Source organism: Halichoerus grypus, chromosome 15 (assembly GCF_964656455.1).
Source record: "Halichoerus grypus chromosome 15, mHalGry1.hap1.1, whole genome shotgun sequence".
Taxonomy (NCBI): Eukaryota; Metazoa; Chordata; class Mammalia; order Carnivora; family Phocidae; genus Halichoerus; species Halichoerus grypus.
Genome location: NC_135726.1, coordinates 11,493,475 through 11,516,638, shown reverse-complemented (window position 1 = coordinate 11,516,638; position 23,164 = coordinate 11,493,475). Strand labels below are relative to the sequence as shown.

Sequence of the window (23,164 nt, the reverse complement as noted above, 5' to 3'; positions counted from 1 at the left end):
GCTCGAGTGGCAACTGGTGCCTGGCAATATGTGGTTCTTTTAACATTAAAAAACAAACAAACAAACAAAAAAAAAACCCAAAGCCAAAAAACTAATGAGACTTATTTTGTTAACAGATTAAAGGAGAAATGTAATATAATTGTGAGAAACTCCCTCTCTCTCTCAAATAAATAAAAAAAATCTTAAAAAATAAAAAAAGGGGGGCGCGTGGGTGGTTCAGTTGGTTAAGCGCCAGTTCCTGATTTTGGCTCAGGTCACGGTCTCAGGGTTGGGAGATCAAGCCCCGCGTCGGGCTTCATGCTCAGTGTGGAGTCTGCTTGTCCCTATCCCTCTGTTCCTCCCCCTGCTCGTGCTCTCCCTCTCTCTCTCTGAAATAAATGAATAAATAAAATCTTTTAAAAAAATTGTGAGAAAAAACATTCAGAGAAGCATTTGTTAGAGTTCAAGATCCACAGAATGATTTAAAACCTTTTAGCAAATGAGGATTAGGAAAGACAGTATTTACGTCCAAAAAGGGTGTCTATAAAAACCTGCAGCAAATTCATGTCCTTAAAATCAAGAATAAGATAACGGCACTGCTTTTATCCAATGTTACACAGAAGGTTCTGGCCAGTAAGACGAGAAATAAAAGGAGTAAGTCATTATTTGCTGATGTTTGTGACATTGTCAGTTCTAGCCAGGACAGCAAGTCAAGAAAAAAATAAATTAATTAAAGGAATGGAGGGTTGGAAAGGAAATACTATTTGCAAAAGATCGTTTACATTGAAAAAAAATGCAAAAGGATTTCCAGATAAATTAGGATAATAATAAGAGTGAACAAGGTTGCTGGATACAAACATTAACTGCAACAGGGAAAAACAAAAAACTGTAACAGCAGTGACCAGAAAATGAAGTAAAAAGAAATTCCTTAAAATAGCATCATGGTAGCTAACCTCCAAGATGGTGATTATTTTTTAAAGATCTATTTATTTATTTGAGAGAGAGGGGGAGAGAGTACGCACGGACGTGCACACACACACACAACCCAACACAGGGCTCAATTCCAGGACCCTGAGACCACGACCTGAGCTGAAATCGAGTCAGCTACTCAACCAACTGAGCCACCCAGGTGCCCCATGGCGATTTTTTTAAATTGATGTAGAGTTGACTTACAATATTATATTAGTTTCAGGTGTATAACGTAGTGATTTGACAATTACATATGTTAGGAAATGCTCATCACAGTAAGCATAGTTACCTTCTGTCACCACATGAAGTTATTACAGTATTATTGACTGTAGCCCCATGCTGTACTCTTCATCCCCATGACTTATTTATTTTATAACTGGAAGTGTGTTCTTTTTTTTTTTTTTTAACATTTTATTTATTTATTTGAGAGAGAGAGAGAGAGTACAAGTTGGGGGAGAAGCAGGCTCCCAGAGGAGCAGGGAGCCTGATGTGGGGTTCAATCCCAGGACCCTGAGATCATGACCTGAGCCGAAGACAGAAGCTTAACCAACCGAGCCACCCAGGTGCCCCTGGAAGTCTGTACTTCTTAATCCCTTTCATCTTTTCTCACCCATCCCCTCCCTTCCCTCCCCTCTGGCAACCACCAGTTTGTTCTCGTACTTCTGAGTCTGTTTCATCATTTTAGGAGACGGGACCACACATCTTATTGTTCAGGAAGCCTAGACAGTCTTACAGACTCAACATTTCCAATGCCCACCTCACCCACCCAGAATCAGCAAAATAAATCAGCAAAAATAAACTAGTGTCTTGCCCAGACGCTCGCGCTTCCCCTTGAAACACTGAGAGGTGACCCCTGAAACTTTTGCTACAGCCCAGAGGACACTGATGTGCAGCTATGCATCTGGCTTTATTTTTACAGAGCATTAATGAAGCATCCACCAAAACAAGAAACCTTAGCAATCAACCGTGCCCATCTGGAGCTGGAGATGGCTCCACATCAAGGTTTGTTAAAGAAACACATCACTTAAACCGCACTGGAAGGAGCCCTAAAGGATTCGATTTACCACCAATATTGTAGAGAAATGTCAAGGCCTCCAGGGTCACTGTAAGAAGCCATCAGTGTGAGCTTAACAGCTTCTTGAGACCAGTTCTGTAAATGGTTCCAACATTCTTCTCTCTGGAGGAACAAACAGCCCTTTCTCTTATCAATGTTTTTTAGCCTAAGTCAATCGCCTTGTGAGTAATGTTAAGGTATCATACCTATAAAGAGAGAAGGGGGATGCTGGGAACCTCTCCTCTGCGGAAAAAAGAGCTCCCTCCAGAGAGATAAGACCTTTTTGAAGATTTATTCAACAGCAGAACAGAGTGACCATGCTAGTAATTCCTCCGTCAACAAGACCTACTCACTAGTAACCACTCAGGTCATCTATGGAGCACAACAATCATCCACAGCCATCCTGGCAGCCGCCACTCTCCAAGGAGCCCGGGTTCCTTTCAGCAGCAAGAATTACACTCTTGGATACTAGGTTCTTCCTGGTGAGTTGGTTAACATTGCTGGTTGGCGCATCAAAGAGCCAGGAAAGCTATACACACATGTATAATTTCTTAGAGATTACACATTTACATTGGTATTCTTTTTTTTTTTTTTTAAGATTTCATTTATTTGAGAGAGAGAGAGAGGAGAGGAGAGGACACAGAGGGAGACTAAGAGGGAGAAGGAGACCCCTGCTGAGCAGGGAGCCCAACACGGGGCTCAATCCCAGTACCCTGGGATCATGACCTGAGTGGAAGGTAGATGCTTAACCGACTGAGCCACCCAGGCGCCCCTACATTGGTATTCTTAATCTGGCCCTATCTTTAACAAACTCAGATGCACTTAGGTGTCTTTTTTTTTTTTAATCCCTCATCCTTTTCTTTTATAATCCAATGAGGCATGTAATGATCTCTCCGGGATGCTCTGGGATGGGAAGAGAATTTGACACTTAAGGGAAAAGAGTAAAATGAAGCTTCTTGAAAATGAGGGTCCTTTACCTGGTGTCTGTTATTATTGCATTGTGTGTAAAAGAACACAAGGACTTAAATGAAATATTTTCTTTTCCTATTGCATCAGTATATTAAATGTCTCTTGTTGCAGTCCGCATTCATATTCCCCACAGTTCTAAAGAAGGTGGTCCCAGGATGCCAGCACGAGGGAATGAGCAATGAGAAACCCTGTGAGTCTTTAGAACAGAAGAAACTGACTCTTCCACACAGAGTATGACGCTTCTCTGGACAAGCGAAAGGGAAATCAATCTTGACAAGGTGTTTGCTGCAAGCCTGCACCACATTCGCCGGCACTTCTCACCACATTCATGGGTGAAACATACTTTTAGTTCCCCTTGCTCTACAGGTGGGGAAACGGAGGCCCAGAGAGGTAATGTGCCCAAGGTCACACCCTGGGGAGAAAGCGAACTAGGAATTAAATATGTCTCCTGAACTGTAAAGCTTCTGCTCTTTCCCCCCTCCACTTCCCCCCTGTACGGAGTCTGCCTTCTAAACGGAGAGACATCTACAACCTGTCAGAGACCTCAGATCATCTACTCCAACATCCTCATTTGACAGAGACGTACGCGCGCACGGAGGCCTGGAGAGCAACTGGGCCGTCCAAAGTCACATGGATAACTGGAGACAGAGCGAGTGTGGGAACGTGAGGTGCTCCCAGTCAACAGAGAGCACCAACATATTGGGACAAGCCGGGAGAACAGCACTACAGGAATTTGAAAAGAGGATGCTAATTGTGAGCCAGAAGGCAGGGGCAGATGAGCTGAGCTCTGAAGGTAAAAGAGGGCGTGGATTCCTAGGGAAGAAGAGCACTGGTACCCGAGCAAAGAGCAAAGCACAAACCGCAGCCACAGCCGGGTGGGTGGGGCTGCTGCCGGCCTGTGCGCAGAGCCGGAACTCTGCAGGAAATGTGGTCCCTGTGGAGGTACGACCCGCCCTGCCCACACACCCTGGTCTGTGGCTAACAGCTAGTCCCCTGAGAGATGTAAACAGTGGCCCGAAGCCCGGAGACGCTTGGGGAGAAACTGACCCAAAATCTCCACCCCTAATTTTGTAACTATCACTCACTCTGCAGACTAGGCCATTTCAACCCTGGTTAGTGGCTGCGAAGAACAAAACTTTCTCTTTTAAAGTCTAAAGAATCATGGAACACTACATCAAAAACTAATGATGTACTGTATAGTGACTAACATAATAATAAAAAAAGACACATAAAAAAAGACACATAAAAAAAATAGTCTAAAGAGATATAAGTTGTTACTGTTGTCTGTGTTGGGGCCAGCAAATAAGCATATCAAAAAGAAACAAATCCACCTGTAAACTTTAATTACAACTTTTTATGAGGAAATAGTAAAGAGATGGAAAAACAACTCAGAGTGAAAAGAACTACAGTTGACCTTTGAATGACATGGCTTTGAATTGCACAGGGTCCACTTACACAGGATTTTTTCCAATAAATACAGTACTGTAAATGTACTTTCCTTATAATTATTTAAAGATTTTATTTATTTGAGAGAGAGAGTACAAGCAGGGGGGAAGGCAGAGGGAGAGGGAGAAGCAGACTCCCTGCTGAGCAGGGAACCAGATGAGGGGGCTTGATGCCAGGACTCTGGGATCATGATCTGGGCCGAAGGCAGACCCTTAACCAACCGAGCCACCCAGACACCCTCCTTGTAATTTTTTAACACTTTCTTTTCTCTAGTTTACTTTATGGTGAGAATATAGTATATAAGGGGGTGTCTGGGTGGCTCAGTCAGTTAAGTGTCTGACTCTTGATTTCTTCTCAGGTCATGATCTCAGGGTTGTGCAATGGAGCCCCACAATGGGCTCCACGCTGGGTGTGGAGCCTGCTTAAGATGCTCTCTCCCTCTCCCTCTGTCCCTCCCTGCAACTCATGCACATGCGTGCACTCTCTCTCAAAAAAAAAATACAGTATACAGTACATACAGAATATGAAATACATGTTAATCAACTGTTTATGCTATCAGTAAGGCTTCTAGTCATGAACAGGCTGTTAGTGGTTAAGGTTTTGAGAAATCAGAAGTTATACATGGATTTTCAAATGCAAGGGGTATCAGCGCCCCTAAACCTTCCACTGTTCAAGGGTTAACTGTACCTGTAAATGGTGGGATCCTGTAAAAGTCACTCAGGGGCAGCTCACTGACCCGAGATGTAAATGCCTTTGGTGGAGAGGCCATTCCCCTGCAGCCCCTCCCACCCTCAGGCTATTAAAGACTACTGGGAGGGAAAAGCAGAGTGGGATCATCTGAACATTTAGAAAAAGAAAAACCAGTAAGGCAGATGCATGAATTTCAAATGCAAAGGGAGTCCCATGTCCAGCAGACTACATGCTCTACATTTCAGTAAAAGCCAATTTGAAGATGAAAAATCCTGCTTTCATGGTGCCCTTTTTGCCAGTCCAATCACTGTGGAGCTTCACAAATGATTCTTGGGTTCCAAGCTTCACCTAATGAAACCAGAATCCCTAGTGGTAAAGCCCAAGAAAGTGTTCTTTTCAAAATCTTCCAGGGGGAAGAACAGTCTTTCCAAAAAAATGGCGGCAGGACAACTGGATATCCCCGTGCAAAAGAATGAAGTTGGACCCCTTCCTCACACCTTAAAGAAAAGTTAACTCAAAATGGGTCAAAGTCAAAAACCTAAGAGCTAAAACTATAAAACTATGAGAAGAAAATAGAGCAAATCTTTGTGACGTTGAATCAGGCAATGGTTTCTTACCTGTGACACTAAAAGCACAAACCATCAAAGGAAAAAAGATAAAACGGACTGACTTCATCAAAATTTAAAACTTCTGCGCTTTAAAGGACCCTTTCAAAAAGTGAAAAGACAACCCAGAGAACTGCAGAAAATATGTTCAAATATGTCTGTGATAAAAGACTAGCATCCAGATTATATAAAGAAATATTTCAATTCAACAATAAAAAGATAAATAAACCAAGTTTAAAAACGGGCAAAGGGATCAGAATAGATATTTCTCCGAAGAAGATATGCAAATGGCTAATAAGGATATGAAAAAAACGCTCAACATCAAAAGAAGCGTGAACAGTTATTAGCGAAAGGCACATCAAAATCACAATGAGATAGCACATCACACCCACTAGGATGGCTACAATAAAAAAGACAGACAATGAGTGTGGTGAAGGAGGTAGGATAATTGAGACTCATACATTGCTGGTGGGAGTTTAAAATGGTGCAGGTGCTGTGGCGAACAGTTTGGCAATTCCTCAAAAAAGAAAAAAAACCCAGGGTTATCATAGGACCCAGCAATTCCACGCCAAGGTATACCCAAGAGAATTGAAAACGTATGTCCACCTAAAAGCTCATTATATAAAAATTCGCAGCAGCACGAGTTCTAATAGCACGAAAGTGAAATAACCCAAATGTCCATCGATGGAAGAATGGATAAACAAAAAGCAGTAGTCAGATCCACACAATGGTATACAGGAATGAAGGACTGATATGTGTTACAACAGGGATGAGCCTTGAAAACCTTATGCTAAGGGGCGCCTGGGTGGCTTAGTCGTTAAGCGTCTGCCTTTGGCTCCGGTCATGATCCCAGGGTCCTGGGATCGAGCCCCGCGTTGGGCTCCCTGCTCAGTGGGAAGCCTGCTTCTCCCTCTCCCTCTCCCCCTGCTTGTGTTCCCTCTCTCGCGGTCTCTGTCAAAATGAATAAATAAAATCTTTAAAAAAAAAAAAAAAAAGAAAGAGAAAACCTTATGCTAAGTAAAATAAGCCACATACTATATGATTTCATGTAGTGAAATGTCTAGAATGGACAAATCCACAGAGACAGAAAGCCGATTCATGGATGTCAGGGGCTGGAGTAGGGCCTGGGGAATGACTGCTAACAGGTGCAAGGTTTCTTTCTGGGGTGATGAAGATGTTCTGGAATTAGATAGTGGTAAACAGTGCCTGCACAACCACCATCTCCTTCTGCCCCAATATGGCTGTACCTGGCCTGAAGGCACCTGATTGCTTTCTTCGTTGTTCCCTGCGGAAAACCATTGGCAGTGACATCCAGTGGCTGCTCAGGAACTGCGCTCCAGCTGATGGCTACGAAAAGACAAGATTCTGGAGTTAAAACTGTTCAGTTTCCTGTGAACGTCAGAAGTGTTTTCACAAAAATATTTCCCTCTCTCTCCAGGTCAGAGTCAATGGCTGCCACTCTGATGCTTGGCCTCCAGAATCTAGTAATATAAAGAGGTTCATCATTCATCATCTTCATTAGAAGACCTAATAACCACTAAGCCCTTATTATATGCTGGGCACACAGTCAATGCATGAAACAGGATTTCTCATTTAATCCTCATAACAATCCTGATAAGAAAATGACATATTTTTTTCATCATAGGCATACTCTTATAATCCTCATCTCCTCTTTCACCCCTCCCACCCGATAACATCAGTTTGTTCTCTAGAGTTAAAGGGTCTGTTTCTTGGGACACCTGGGTGGCTCACTTAGTTAAGCATCTGCCTTCGGCTCAGGTCATGATCCCTGGGGCCTGGGATCGAGTCCCACACTGGGCTCCCTGCTCGGCGGGGAGTCTGCTTCTCCCTCTCCCTCTGCACCTCCCCCTGCTTGTGCACGCTCTGTCTTATGAATAAAGTGTAAAAAAAAAAAAAAAAAAAGTCTGTTTCTTGGTTTGTGTCTTTTTTCCCTTTCCTAGTTGTTCTGTTTACTAAATTCTAAATATGAGTGAGATAATATGGTATGTCTTTCTCTTATTTTGCTTAGCATAATACACTCTAGCTGCATCCACATTGTTCCAAATGGCAAGATTTCATTTTCTTCTATGGCTGAGCAAGAGTCCACTGTGTATATACACCACATCTTCTTTATCCATTCATCAGTCGATGCAAACTTGGGCTGCTTCCATAGCTTGGCTATTGTAAATAATGCTGCAATAAACACAGGAGTGCATGTATTCCTCTGAGTTAGTGTTTTGTACTTTTAGGGTAAATACCCTGTAGTGCAATTACTGGATCATAGGGCAGTTTTAATTTTTTGAAGAACCTCCAAACTGTTTTCCACAGTGGATGCACCGGTTTGCATTCCCACCAACAACAGTACAAGGAGGTTCCTTTTTCTCCACATCCTTGCCAACACTTGTTTCTTGTGTTGATTTTAGCCACTGTGACAGGTGTGAGGTGATATCTCACTGTAGTTTTTATTTGCATTTCCCCAATGATGAGTGATGTTGATCATCTTCTCATGTGTCTGTTGGCCATCTGGATGTCTTCTTTGAGGAAATGTCTGTTCGTGCCTTCTGCCCATTTTATTAATTGGACTAAATGTTTAAGAAATGATATTCTTATCTGAAGACGAAGAACCTCAGGCTAAGGCAGGATGAGAAAGTTGCTCGAGCATGAGCCTGCCTCAGGGTGGTCAAGCCTACACTACTGATGACTCAGGGAACAAGCTGCCTTCCTGCTGGCTGGATGCAACCCCTCCCAGGCCACTTCACGGTCTGGGGAAGTTACTCCAGGGCAAGCGGAGCGCGGATACCTTACCTGCACCACAAGGAACAAGCCGGCCCGGGCCGTCAGCCCTCTTGGCCTGCACCGCGCAGCGGCTCTGTGCAAACAGGAAACCTGACTGCTCTATTTTCACTTCTTGGACTCCAAAGCCTCTGGGTAGCGCTGAGACATTCCGACACCTAAATGTGAGGGAAAATGCACTCAGTTTGGGCATGCTCCTCGAGGAAGACAGTGTCTAGGCCCGTGGACCCCTTCACCACCGCTGAGTCTCGGTGAGAGGGTGCGACAGAACAGAATCGAGATCATGTGAGCCTTACAGCCGGCGGAAGATCCCTTCCTATCTCTCTGAAGTGAAAACGATGAGCTGAGTTACCACCTCTCAGTGACTTCAGGGACTCTAAACTCCAGTCCTGGTACTGGCTTTGAAAGATTTCAAACCCTTAAACAGAAATATTAACTTGTTGGCATCTGCTTCCTCGGGAATCCTCCAAACACACCAGAAACCAAAACTCTCCTATAATATAAAAGCTTCGTTTTTCCCTCTTGGGTCTTTCATACCATCTAGAGGCCAACATGACACTGCTCTGGAACCGAGTGGACAGCAGCTCTAAAGCCTCAGAATACGGAAAGCATGGAAAACACAGAAAATGTCTTGGGCATAGGGGTGCTTTCGTTGAAAACATCTTATTGGGAAATAGTGGATACCATAGAATTCATCCATTTTAAATGTATAATTCAAGGGTTTTTTTTTTTTTTACTATATTCACAGAATTGTGCCACTGTCACCACAATCTAAGTTTATCACCTTTCACCCCTGATAAGAAACCCTGCACCCATCAGCAGTCACTCCCCACGCCCTTCTCCAGCACCCACCAATCTACTTCTGGATTTGCCCATTTTGGACATTTCACGCCGTGAAATCATACGCTATGCCGCTCCTGCCACTTAGCACAGAGCTTTCAAGGCTCATCCGTGTCGCAGCTTGAGCCAGCCTTTGCTCCTTTTTGGGGCTGATAACCCAGTGTAACAGTCCATCACCTTTCATTTATCCATTCACCAGCTGATGCACATCTGGGTTGTTTCACTTTGTGGCTATTGTGACTGGTACTGCTATGAACATTCACGTAGAAGTTTTTATGTGGATGCATGTTTTCATTTCTCCTGGGTACACCCCCCTGGAGTGGAATTAGCGGGTGTGCTCCCCGGACTCGGCCTTGGGAGCAGTGCATGCAACATGACAGGCCTCCCCTGGCCATGGCCTCACTCTGCCCTCATTTACCACAGCCTTAACTGGGCTTGGCTGCCCTTCCTTAGGAAGACCACATTTGAGTGATCATCCTTTGTCTTTAATCTTTCAAAGACACTGACGTTGATGGTTTTTAAAAATTACAGTAGTGATATATATGTACATTGCACAAAAATTAAAAAACAGAGTAACCACAAAGAAGAAAAAAAACACCCATAATATCACAACTCAGAGATAATCATACCAATATCTTGGTGTATATCCTCCCACAATTTTTTTTCTATGTGCATATATACTTTAAGACCAACATGAACTCATCATAATCTTTTAACTTGCTCTTTAAAAATTATGAGCATCTTTCCAGGTCAAACATTCGTCAATATTAGCTTTAACAAAATCACCTAATCTACTGCTGGTCATTTCACTGGTTTTCTTTTCTTTCTTAAACATGACTACACACAAAGCTAAACATTTGAGTGCTTTCTTATTATTTCCTTAGGACAAATTCCTAGCAATGGAACCGCTGGATCAAAACGTATAGATGTTTTAAAGGCTCTTTGGACATCCTCTCAGACTGCTTCTCGGAGAGGCTGTTCCGGCTTCGACCTCCCTCCCTGCTCACCTCCCGGTCAGAGCTCTCTGCATGGCCTCCTGGCTGTATGGGCACCTCCCAATCACCACGGCTGACAGGTAGATGGGCTCTTCTAGAAGGTGCATCAACAGTGCCCCCTGGCATCCGAGGACGTTCCACCGGGCCAGCTTGTCACTGCAGGACAGGGAGCAAGTCCGGTCTCCCCGGCCGGGCTTCACTCGGAGCAGCCCCACCTGGTGATACGCAGCACCAGGCTTCCCCGAGTCTCCAGCTTCTCCCGGTACACATTTGGCTCCGGTTCTATAAACGTCCACCACTTTGGCACCACTGGGGGCCATTCCGGTGACAGTGGCCAGTTCCTCTGCAGTAAGATGAGAGCCACTGACACTTGGTGGGACTGGGCCACTTTCCTGATGGCCAAAACTCTGATGGTGGGCCACACTGTCAGGAATCCCAGGCTCAGGCCTCATCTTTTTGGTCACAGGACTACCCAAGTCTTCACATTTCTTTTTATCTTCAGGATCTTCCAGGTCACCACTGGCTTCTACTAATGGGTTATTGGCCCAATCTCTACGGATAGGACAGCAGGGCTGATCTTCAAACTCAAGCATTGGAATGATGGAGGCATCCCCACCTGCAGGAGAAGGAACCCCTTAAAAACCAGTGGTTCTTAAAGTGAGGCCCCCAGATCAGCCACATCAACATCCCTCAGGAACTTGTTAGAAATGCAAATTCTTGGAACTCACAGTGGACCTGCTGAGTCTGAACTCTGGAGGTGGTCTGCAGCAGTGTGTATTTTAATAAGCTCTCCAGGTCATTCTGATGACAGGGGAACCACTGCCTGAAACAAAGTTTAATTCTATTTTCTTAGCTGACCTGAGATAAATTAGGAACACTTGCCCAAATTTCCTGAGTAAGAATCCTCTGTGGCTCTATCCTACCTAGACCCAGTGAGTTAGAAACTCTGCGGTGGGGTGGATCTGGAAAGCAGAATACTTTAACAAAGATCCCAGGTAATTCTCATCATAGGAATTTTTGGAAACACTAGCTTAGAACAGGGTTTGTCAACGTTCCTAGTACTGACATTTTGGGCCAGATGATTCTTTGCTTGGGGGCTATCCTTTACATCAAAGGATGGTTAGCAGCTCCTCGGTCTCTACCTACTAGGTACCAATAGCACCTCCCAGTCTGACCATCAAAAATGTCTCCAGGGGCGCCTGGGTGGCTCAGTTGTTAAGCGTCTGCCTTCGGCTCAAGTCATGATCCCAGGGTCCTGGGATCGAGCCCCGCATCAGGCTCCCTGCTCCGCGAGAGGCCTGCTTCTCCCTCTCCCTCTCCCCCTGCTTGTGTTCCCTCTCTCGCTGTGTCTCTGTCAAATAAATAAATAAAATCTTTAAAAAAAAAAAATGTCTCCAGATATTGCTAAATGTCCCGAGAAGCAAAACTGTCCTGAGTTGAGAACCCTTGGTTTACGATGAGCACAGTTTCCCAAGTGCATTTTGTGGAATGTTATCCCGTGAGATGCTTTGGAAAACAAAAGTGGGAGGTTGATTTCATGGTTAAATATTTTGGCAAAAATGTTCCCAATTTCCCCATCTTGGAGATTTATGTGCATATCTTCACAGTAAAGACTCTGCAGTGAATTATACAAGTGGTGTTTCCCTGTGCTGGGTCAGAGATTTCTGACCTAACTCTGTGCTTAAACAGAATAACAGAAAACCAGAGGTTAGTAAAAAGCATAGCTTCCCCTTGAGAAAGGAGCTACTTCTTCAAACACTAACCTAGTGTGTTGCTTTTCTAAAGTGTGTAAATAATACATCTGTAGTCTTTTATAACCTAAGAGTGGGAAAGGCAAGAGATGTAGAAGTGGGACTGTTGCCAGAGAGGCTGGCTGGTGGAGTTCCAGAGACCTCACAAGGTGACAGTGACTTTGGAGAACTGACTGGGGCCCACCTCCCACTCTGAAGGCTCGGAGATTTGCTCCAGACAGATGCCTAAACTCTAGACGCTGACTCATGCTAATAAAACTCACAGGTAAGAGTCTGAAGCAGCTAACCCAGGCACCAAATTATCAATTAGTAATGAGGACTAAAGGCAAAGGGAGATGGACAGTCACGTTCTCCATGTAATGTTCTTTCCTCCTGCAGACAAACCATGCATGGGCATCACAGTTCAAAAGATGACCCATTCGCCCAGGGCAGCTAGGTCATAGTTTTAGATTTTGATTTCACAGACCAGTAAAATTTCCAGATTTTATGATCAACAGAGGGGGTGATCAATTTTGTATTCCATCAAGCAAGATTTTTAAAAATCCTAATTACCACTATTTATTTTTTTTTCCTAATTGCCACTATTTAAAATAAAAAGATAAAAATCTCATAACCTTTCCATGGAAAGAAATTAGCTTTTTGAAAAACTCACTATAGTCCTGATTTTTCCCATTTGGCTATGGACCAACCTGTAGACCAGATTTATGTGGTCTAATTAGTTGGTCAGGCTAGCTGTGATCCACAGATCTCTCTCTCTCCACCATAAGCTACACCCGCCATTGGATCAGCCAAGCCCTGGCTACTCAAAGTGTGGTCCACAGGCCACCACTGACATCATGGGGACTTGGTTAGAAATGCAGAACCTTAGGCTTCATCCCAGACCTAATGAATTTGAATCCACATTTTATTAAGATCTGTGGGTGATTCATATGCATATTATAGTTTGAGAAGCACCGAGTTAGGAAACATCCTTTTTTGGACCAGGGTATCCACTGCTCATAAGAAAGCACGGATGAGTCCTATCTCTGTATATAATTTTTCTGGCCTTTGACTCAACCAATTCTTTTCCGATAGACTCATTCTTCCTTAAGCTGCATTATATTTATGATTTGAACTATGATCAAGTCTTGACAGCTCTTCTGTCTCTTCGGAGCCATTACCTATATCTGCTCTAATTGCATGTATTAGTTTTAAAGTTTAATACTTACAGGACAATATTATATCCTTACCTCAAAGGTTTTAGGGTAAGGAAATTTTACTACCATCCCTGAGCTGCTAGCTAAAAGGAGTAGAAATTATTCTCCATTTTCAAGACAAATATACAGTGGTCACCCCTAGGCTATGTCTGGTCCTCCTGCCTGATGCAATCACACACCTGAACATCCCCTTATAACTCATCAAAATTGAACTGAACTGATCATGACTAGATCCACATTCCAGAAAGGATTCCATGAGGCTAAGCAAGGGACCAGTCTTACTCACTGCCATATACCCAATGTCATACTGTAACTGACAAGTAGTAGAAAATATCTGTTGAATGAAGGAACAGAATGAGTTTCAGGATAAATCGCTATAGAACTCAGGGCTTTGGACTTCTAAGCCCAACTGCTGGTTTCAGACCTTGTGGGGTTTCAGCTTGAAGCTTCCCAATCCTGATTGGGAATCGAGAACTGCAATGTCGCTCCTTGCTGGAGAAGCGATCAGGCACCGTGGCCTGTTCAGAAGAAGGCACCGTCCACTGTGTGCAGCTACACCGCAGCCAGAAGAGCTTTTCTGAGAAATGTATCTATGGATAAGAGGACATAAGTAAATAGACAACGTAACATTAATCCAAAGGCTTGACTATACTTACAGGGTGTATGGCTGGAGAAAAACACAAACAAGAGGTCTGGTCTGAGTTTCCACAGCCCTCTCTGAGTTCCGGGGACAAAGATGCTATCCTCCTTCAGGGCGGCCGCCAAGTGGAGCTGATGGAGAAGGTACCTAATGGGGCACAAGGTGTTATCAGAATGAACAGCCAATCTCTGCGGTGAAGGGAAAGACTCTGGCTGGTTGATGACTTTCTAAGAAAGAGTTACTGAGACCGATGGGACTGGCAGTGATTTGGAATTACGAGAATGATCTAGACCAGTGATTCTCAGAGTGTGGCCTCTGAACCAGCATCATCTGAAATTTGTTAGAAATGCAACTTCTCAGGTCCCACCCCCGACCTGCTGAATCAGAATCTCTGGCGGAGGGCCCAGCAATCTGGTTTTTCATAAATGTAGATAATTCTGATGCAAATCAAGCACGAGAACCACGGTCTAGACCAGGGCTATTCAAAGTGTAGTTCACAGACCCACACCATCAATGTTACTTGAGAGTTTATTAGAAATGCAAATTCTGGGGCTCCCCATGGCAGGCTAAGTCACATTCTCTGGGGATGTGCCTTTACCTTTGGAAACTCCTCCTGGCTATGACCTCAGCATGGCTATCATTGAGGATGTCTCCTATGGCAAAGACAGGACACTAGTGAAGACATACAGAACCTGGAGAGGCCCTGTTTCCTAGCAGTAGAACGCAGCGGTTTCCCCCGGCAGCCAGGACGGCCATGTAGCTCCTGGAGGACTGTCAGGAAGTACTGCAATCACTGATGGCAATGCAGGGGTTCCTCAACTCAGCACTACTGACATTTTGGGTTAGAAAATTCTTTGTTGTGAGGCTCTGTCCTGTGGAAGGTAGGATGTTTAGTAGCATTCCTGGCCTCTACCACCAGAGGCAGGAAGTATAGTATCGCCCTCCCCCGAGTTGTGGCAACCAAAAATGTCCCCAGCCACTGCCAGACGTCCCCTGGGGGACAGAAATCTCCCCAGAGCTGAGAACGACTGCTTTATAGGAAAACAGCTGGAGGAAAGGGATCCAAGTCTTTAGTACCCTGATATCACACTTGAGCTTGGGGTGATACAATTCCATCAAATTCAATCCCCAGTGGTCCTGGCACACAGAAGGCAAGGCTGGGAAAACGGGGAAAGCAAACTTGGGAAGGAATCTGCTAACTGGATGCAGGAGGTGAAGATGCCAGATCTCTAAGGGATTTCCACAGTCTTTTTGGTGTCCAAATCTCCATCTAATTCGAGATTGCTTTTGGGGGGCCTTGGACCTAATGGGGAGCAGCTAAGTCCAGGGAACTTTTTGTTTTGCGCATGAAAATACTGGCCAACTTCCAATCTATGCAGAAAGCATGTTCCTGGTGGCCTTTGCCTCCACTGTGTATTCCGATTCTTAAAATGAGTTCTGTCCTTCCCAATGGAGTGACAGGGGGAATGGAAAGGTCAGCCACCTCAGTGATGTGGCCCCCCCCTTTTTAAAAAATATTTTATTTATTTGACAGAGAGAGACACAGTGAGAGAGGGAACACAAGCAGGGGGAGTGGGAGAGGGAGAAGCAGGCTCCCCGCTGAGCAGGGAGCCCGATGCGGGGCTCGATCCCAGGACCCCGGGATCATGACCTGAGCTGAAGGCAGACGCCCAACTGACTGAGCCATCCAGGCGCCCCTGATGTGGCCCCTTTAACAGGAAGAGAGGAAAGGACAAAATGCAGGGTGGTTTCCAAAGCTCCCTAGACAGGCGTTGTTTAAACCCTACCCGGGCTTACCGCTCTTCCTCATTTTGGACTGGCCTATGCATTTCGTTCCTGTTCCCATTGAGACAACTTCCTTTGTCACTGAGAGGAAAAGAACGAATCATTAGGTGAGCTCTTACAAAATGTCAAATGTGGTTCGAGCACCGCCAGCTCCCACCGCAAGTACTGCCCACCACTGCAGCTGACACCAGCCAGGACTGTCCCTGCCCGGCCATGAACAGTTCCCCTACCATCTCTGACAGGGAGAGGGAGCGTTGGGAGGTGAAAAGGCCTCACCTTGTGCTGGTTTGTTAGTGCCGCTGCAGGCCTGGTCAGCTGCAGGTTTTATCTTCACCACGGCTGCTAGTAATGTCCACTCACGGTTGGGCTCAGGCTTCCCCTGCTTGGGCAGCCTGGTCCTATAGTGCTCGTAACACAGCTGGGCAATCTCATCTGCGGTCCACATGGTCTGAGTTAGTGCTGAGCCTGATCAAAAACCACAGCCATTGGAAGTACAGAAAAGAGAACCAACGCAAGATGCTACAACTCTTGCCCAGGTGCTTCAACAAGCTTTCAGGGTAGCCCGACTGCATTCATACAGAGGTTTTTCTACCTGGAATTGTAATGGTCATTTTCTTCTACTACTTCCCTGTCCCCTCTCCCCCCCTTTTTAAAGTAGGCTCCATACCCAGAGTGGAGCCCCACGCGGGGCCTGAACTTGTGACCCTGAGATCAAGGCCTGAGCTGAGATCAAGAGTTGGAGGCTTAACCCACAGAGCCACCCAAGCGCCCCTCCCCTTTTCATTTTTAAGGAAAGATCAAGTAAGTCCCAGATTCCACCAACCCCAGAAGACACCCTATTTCTTAAAGCTGTTTCTTTTTAAATGTTGGACATCTGACATGTATCTAATGAATCTGAACCTACTACTCAAAAATAAAAGCGCACGAGAGGGAAATATCCTTGCTACTCCAATTTTCATTTGGAAGTAGCTCGTCAGGTACTGCAGACCTCAGCTGCCTTTGGGCAGACTCTAATCATATAAGGTTTATCTTTCTGGGCAGATGGTCTTCTTTTCCATCCTCTTTTTCAGACCTTTTATTTTTCTCTTCTCCGACTTTCTCCCAGAAGATTGACTCTTTATCTCCCTCTAATAAATCTCCACTGATGACCCCCATCAAGAAAACGCTTTAATTTCTCCTATAACGTTTTATGAGGCAGGTGGGAGAAGTGACAGCCCAGAGCTTTCTCATCAGTCGAGCGTTCTCCTCACAGGATTTTGTGCTGGAGTTACCCTTTCTGCGTTATAATCCTGACTTTGCTACCAATTGGGTAGATTACCTAACCTCTCTCTTTCTGTTTCTTTATCTGTTAAAATAGGGTAACAGTGGTATTTAATCTATGGGTTATTGTGAGGACTAAGTAATATATATAAAAAGCAACTGCTACAACGTTAAGCACTGTTAATGTCAACCATGATTAATATTCCAAAAAAAGGAACACTTCATGTTCCTGATTGTCTTGAGCTCCTTGGGGAGCAAGGGAGCTGCAACGGCAATGTAAAGCCATGAATAAAAAACCATTAAGCAGACCAGACCTGAGAGGCTACTTCGCTAGGAAACTCTTCTATTCTTGTCTCTATGCTCACTCAGTGATTTCACTTGGACTGAAATGTATGAAAAGCTTCTTAGCAGAATGAGATCACATGGTGATGGATACAGCTCCGCATTTTTTGTTGTTGTTGTTTTAAAAAAGGCTTTACTGAGTCCCAATGCATGCAGCTTCTGAAAACTGCTATTTCTACAATGAGCCCCCAGCATTGAGTTAAATTAAACAAGGAGGCCATTAGATTGATGCAGCTCTAATGTTATGGTGGCCTATGTAAGCAAACCATGATCTAAGTCTGTACATGCCTCTAAGTTAAAAAAGCAAAACACGGGGCGCCTGGGTGGCTCAGTTGGTTAAGTAACTGCCTTCAGCTCAGGTCATGATCCCGGGGTCCTGGGATCGAGCCTGCATCGGGCTTCCTGCTCAGCAGGGAGCCTGCTTCTCCCTCTGCCTCTGCCTCTGCCTGCCGCTCCCCCTGCCTCTGCCTGCCGCTCCCCCTGCTTGTGCGCTCTCTCTCTGTGTCAAATAAATAAATAAAATCTTAAAAAAAAAAAAAAAGCAAAACGCTAAGGATAACCAATCACAAACAGCCAACCCAGGCTTAAACTTTTGCCAACCAAGTAATCTCCCTTCTTGCTGCACTCTGTAAGTCTCTCCCCAGCTCTGATCTGCAGTGTTCCTAACCACTTTTGGTTTGGTGCTGCCTAACTGGAATTTGTTTTTGCCCTCCCCCCAAAACTTAAAAATTTTAATATGCCTCAGCTTATCTTTTAAGAGTTCTAATGTGGAGGCCTGCTGCTGCAATAAATGGTCATGGTAAATCAGACCACAGTGAGGGAAAACCAGAATCTGGCAGGAACTGACATAAACTGTGACTTTAAAGTCAGAGAACCAGGAGGCCATGTATCTCTCCAGGCAAAAGAAAAGCATGGGAGATCCTAGAATCCTCTATTTGGAAGGGATTTTCCCCTCTCATTTCAAGGCATCAACGTGAAATCAAGCCAGAGGCACATACCATGAACCACAATAGGTAGGGAAGACAGAACTTGCCAGAAGTAACGTTGACTCCCTAAGATGATGCAGCCCAGAACTATTCCATCCTCTCATTCACGTAGTTGTCTGGGTGAGCGTGCACAGGAGCTGCAATGAATCAATGTTTTGCTAAACTAGGTCCACTAAAATCCAAATCTCCAAATCCACTCTTAGGTTCATAACTTCATATGAAACAACAGCTCGGTTAAACAGGCATTTCTTTGCCCACAAGACCGCATGTTGCAACACTTGCAAAAAGCGTTTAAGAACCCACTTTCCTTTTCAAAGAAAAGTTAAGGCAGGTCGGCTGCCAGGGGAGAAAAGGATTTGGCCTTAGCACCCACCCCGCCACAGCCGCAGCCCCTTCTCGGAAGGCTCTAGAGCCGGGGTGGAGCCCATTCGGCCAGTTACCCGACAGGCTCTAGGCTCATGAAACAGCGACAACCTGCGCGCCTGCCTCCTCGGGTGGCGCGGACGCTGCTGCGGGGCCATACGCCCCGCGCCCGCCCGCAGCGCATACTGGCACTTCCGGGAAACGGGACGCGCGTCGGGGGAGGCACGGTCCTTCACACACAATAGAGAACATTGGCAGCTCACCCAGCTCACCCAGCTCACCCAGCAGCCTTGGGCCTCCCCCCCCCAACCACCACTTGCGCGCCCTCGGCCGCCTCCCGGACGCTCCCCTCCCACCTCCAAGGTGCGCGCCCTCCGTGGGAGCGAGGAGAATCGCCGTAAATGGCGGACGTGACATCACAAAGAGGCTGCTCTTTCAGGCCCCGCCCCCAAAGGCGCGCAGTGCACGCTGGCCCTCGTAGTCCTTCTGGGCAAGTGGTCCGGTGGAAGCTTGACTCCTTCGTAAGATGATTCAAATAGTATAATGAGGTCGTATCTTGGAACACTAGTCTGAATTTCTCTCTAAAACAGCGCTGTCCCACAGAAATAAAATTTGAGCCCGATAATGTAATTTAAAATTTTCTGGTAGCTACATTTTATTTATTTATTTTTAAAGATTTTATTTATTTATTTGAGGGAGAGAAAGAAAGACAGCAAGAGACAGAACGAGCGGGGAGGAGACGGAGAAACAGACTCTCCGAGGGGATGGAGAGCCCGACCCGGGGCTCGATCCCAGAACCCTGGGATCATGACCTGAACTGAAGGCAGACACAACCGAGGAGCCACTCAGGCGCCCCTAGTAGCTACATTTTAAAAAGTGAAAAGAAATAGTGAAATTAATTGTAATCATATATTTTATTTAGCCTAGTGTGTCCAGTCTTATCATTTCAGCGTGTAACCAATATTTAAAAAAACCGAGATATTTTACATTGCTTTTTTCATACTTAAGTTTAAGAAATCTGGTGTGTGTTTTACACTTATATCTTAATGTGGACCAGCCACATTTCAAATACTCAATAGCCACACGTGGCTAGTGGCTGCTATATTGGATAGCGTGGGTCTAAAACCTTCAGGTTGCCAGGAATAGTAGTACAGCTTGTCTGGATAATTCAGGAGCCTGTGCCATCCAGCAGTTGTATACCTCAGTTCCTAAAGATGAGAAATTCATTTTTCTTCTTGGCACCCTTCAAAAGTTAGAGGAGACAGGAGTGCAGCTTACTTGACCCCATCCTTCTCTCTAGTTCTGAGGAAAAGGGCCACAGGCAACCTCCAAGGCTAAGGACCCTGCTCCTCATTCCTTTCTCTCCAACATCTTTAATCTGCAACTGCCTCCCTTTTCTGCCTTTAAAGAGGCACCGATCGGGGCACCTGGGTGGCTCAGTCGTTAAGCGTCTACCTTTGGCCCACTCCTGGGGATCGGCTCCCTGCTCAGTGGGAGGCCTGCTTCTCCCTTCCCCACTTCCCATGCTTGTGTTCCCTCTCTTGCTGTGTCTCTTTCTGTCAAATGAAAAATTAAATCTTAAAAAAAAAAAAATAAAGAGGGGTGCCTGGGTGGCTCAGTCGGTTAAGCGTCTGCCTTCAGCTCAGGTCATGATCCCAGGGTCCTGGAATCGAGCCCTGTGTCGGGCTCCCTGCTCCACGGGAAGCCTGCTTCTCCCTCTTCCTCTCCCCCTGCTTGTGTTCCCTCTCTCACTGTGTCTCTCTCTGTCAAATAAATAAATAAAATCTTTAAAAAAAAAATAAAGAAGCACTGATCCTGGGGAGGGGGTGGTCATCAATCTCAGAGATTGGTACCACCATCAATCTAGTCAAATAAACTGTAAAGTGAGTCACCCTCCTTGTCATTTTCCTTCCCGTAACCCCCACAATATAATCCACTGCCAAGTCCTGTTGATCTTAACTTCCTGTCTCTTGAAAACATCCATTTTTGTCCATTTCCATGGCAACAATCCAGTCTGTCTTCCCTTTGGATTGCTATGCTAACCTCTAGACTTTCACCTTTCTTTGCCCAACTCCAATTCTTTTCCACAGAGCAGCCACACTGCTGTTTTTAAAACACAAATGTGATGTCACTGCTCTGCTTAAATACTTTAGTGGCTTTCCAGCACTCTCAAAATACAAAATCCCATAGTAAGACTCAGAGATTACTCAAAATCCCATAATAGGGCTCATATCCCTGTATGAACAGCTTCCTCCTGCTTCATCTGGTGGTATATTTTCATGGGCTTCTGTACTCTACCTAGTGTCATCGGCCTTTTCTATGCTCTTGCTTACCTCAGGGCCTTTGTGCTTGTTGCTACACCGTGGAAAACCCTCTCCTTCTTTGACTAGTTAACGCTCTATCTTCTTTCAGATCTTAGATTCTAATGTCCTTGGGGAAACCTTCCTTAACTAGGTCTATTAGAGTTTCTCAATACCTCATGGACCTCTCCTTCAAAGCATTTATTAGAACTGCCATTTTACACAGTTAAAAAATGATTTATTAAACGTCTATTTTCCTTACAAGCCTAGAACTGTGATGAAGCTTGAGACCATGTCTTTAACTCCAGTACAGCAGTTAGCAAATTATAAGCCTTCTACTGTTGAAGGAGGTAATAAGGACTTTATAATTACAATCCTTCTGTTCCTTCTGGCTTTCATCCTATTTGTCATTTTTCCTGCCAAATCCCACAAACATATTGTCTACTGCTTCAGTTCATCTCTGTCTCCAGCATCCTTGAGGCCAGACAGCTGGCTTCTGCCCCCAGCCTACTACTAAACAGCTCTTTATTTTTTTAAAAGATTTATTTGGGGCACCTGGGTGGCTCAGTCGTTAAGAGTCTGCCTTCAGCTCAGGGCCCATGATCCCAGGGTCCTGGGATCGAGCCCCACATTGGGCTCCCTGCTCCACGGGAAGCCTGCTTCTCCTTCCCTTACTCCCCCTGCTTGTGTTCCCTCTCTCGCTGTGTCTCTCTGTGTCAAATAAATAAAGGAAATCTTAAAAAAAAAAAAAAGATTTATTTATTTGAGAGAGAGAGCAAGCCCAAGTAGGAGGCAGGAGAGGGAATCTCCAGCAGAGTACGGAGACTGACGTGGGGCTTGATCCCACAATCCTGAGATCACAACCTGAGCAGAAACCAAGAGTCAGATGCACAACCGACTGCACTACCCAGGCGCCCCTAAACACATCTTTAAAGGTCACTTGTGACCTCAATGGTCCCTGTTGCCTTTTCCAGTGGTAGCATTGCTTGAAGTCCAGTAACGTACCTTGAACATACACCCTCTCCTTTGGGGAGGTGGTTTTCATTTTAATTTAACACCGTCTTGCTGAAGGATGTGCCATCTGTGTTTCTTCTGAAATAGCACCTGGTCATATACCACCACTGCCAAGTGCTCCTGGAGCCTGCGTTTAAACACCAGCGAGGGGTGGAAATGCTCAACACTCTCTGAGGTTAATTCCCAGTGAGGATTCTGTGTGCTCAGATCAGTGTACCAGCTACAGAAGGGACAACTTGCTGTGAAAGTAGACTCCTAAGCTGGGACACTTGCAGGTTTTGCTGAGATGCAAAACACAAGTCCTTCATGGTAGGACTCATCGATAGCTTCCCCCAGCTGCCTCGTGTGGCTGGGGGCTCCATTATAAGCGCAGGCCCTCAGCCATACCCTTGACGCATTCTTAGCCCAGGTGAAATGAGCTGAAGGTAATGAGAAAAATCCAGACTCATATTCAACATCATACTTACTGTTCCCACCCGATGTCAAATTAGGTGTAAAACCCAACGCTCAACCTTTCCTCTCAAATTGCACTTCCTGTTTGTCCCATTTCAGTAAATGACAACTCTTCAGCTGTTCAGACCCCAAACCTTAAAATCGTCTTTGAATCCTTCTGCTTACAACCCACATCCCCTCACCAGATCCTATGAACCTAGGACCAGGCGAAGTCCAATGACATGTAAGCACCTCCGTTAGTTCAAACAGTCAGCCACCATCTCCCTTTCACTCTTGCCCTCCCCATGCTAACTGCTGCAGTATTTTCAAAGCACTCTGCTCAAAACCCTCCAATGGCTTCTCATGTCACTCCTAACAAAACACACACTCAGCATGGCTTGCAGGGGCCTGTGTGATCTGGCCCCTCAGGGACTTTGCTTACTCTTCTCCAGCCATACCAGACGCTTTGCTATTCCTCGAAAATGCAGTCCTCAGAACGCCTGGCCGGCTCAGTTGGTAGAGTGCGCAGCTCTTGTTCTCGGGGCTGTGGGTTTGAGCCTCACATAGGGTGTAGAGATTACTTAAATATAAAATCTTTAAAAAAAAATGCAGTCCTCTAGTCTGGATCACCCTTCCCTCCCCAGATGTCTCCAGATCTCTACTTAAATGTCACCTAAAAGTTTTCCCTGATCACATATTTAAATAAAATAGCACTGTCCCCCATCTACTTCCTTCTAGAATAGCACCCCTGTCCC

At 45.3% G+C, this 23,164-nt stretch overlaps 1 protein-coding gene across 10 annotated transcripts in view; it reads right to left on the bottom strand.

The window, feature by feature from the left end:
* ADAT1 (adenosine deaminase tRNA specific 1) overlaps positions 1-19,081 on the bottom strand; it is a 48,450-nt gene extending 29,369 nt beyond the window's left edge. For 3 of the 10 annotated variants that reach the window (XR_013444134.1, XR_013444135.1, XM_036113683.2), the window contains exons 1-9: positions 19,020-19,081; positions 18,313-18,437; positions 15,989-16,177; positions 15,725-15,793; positions 14,526-14,580; positions 13,944-14,074; positions 10,353-10,956; positions 8,518-8,663; positions 6,960-7,059 (exon numbers count right to left, since the gene is read on the bottom strand). Coding sequence is in view for 7 of the 10 variants with exons in the window: in XM_036113683.2 (XP_035969576.1) it covers positions 6,960-7,059; positions 8,518-8,663; positions 10,353-10,956; positions 13,944-14,074; positions 14,526-14,580; positions 15,725-15,793; positions 15,989-16,157 (1,274 nt within the window). In the remaining 3 variants the exon portion in view is untranslated. The other 7 variants (XR_013444136.1, XM_036113687.2, XM_036113685.2 and 4 more) reach the window with 7 other exon arrangements.
* Positions 19,082-23,164: the final 4,083 nt, after the last annotated feature.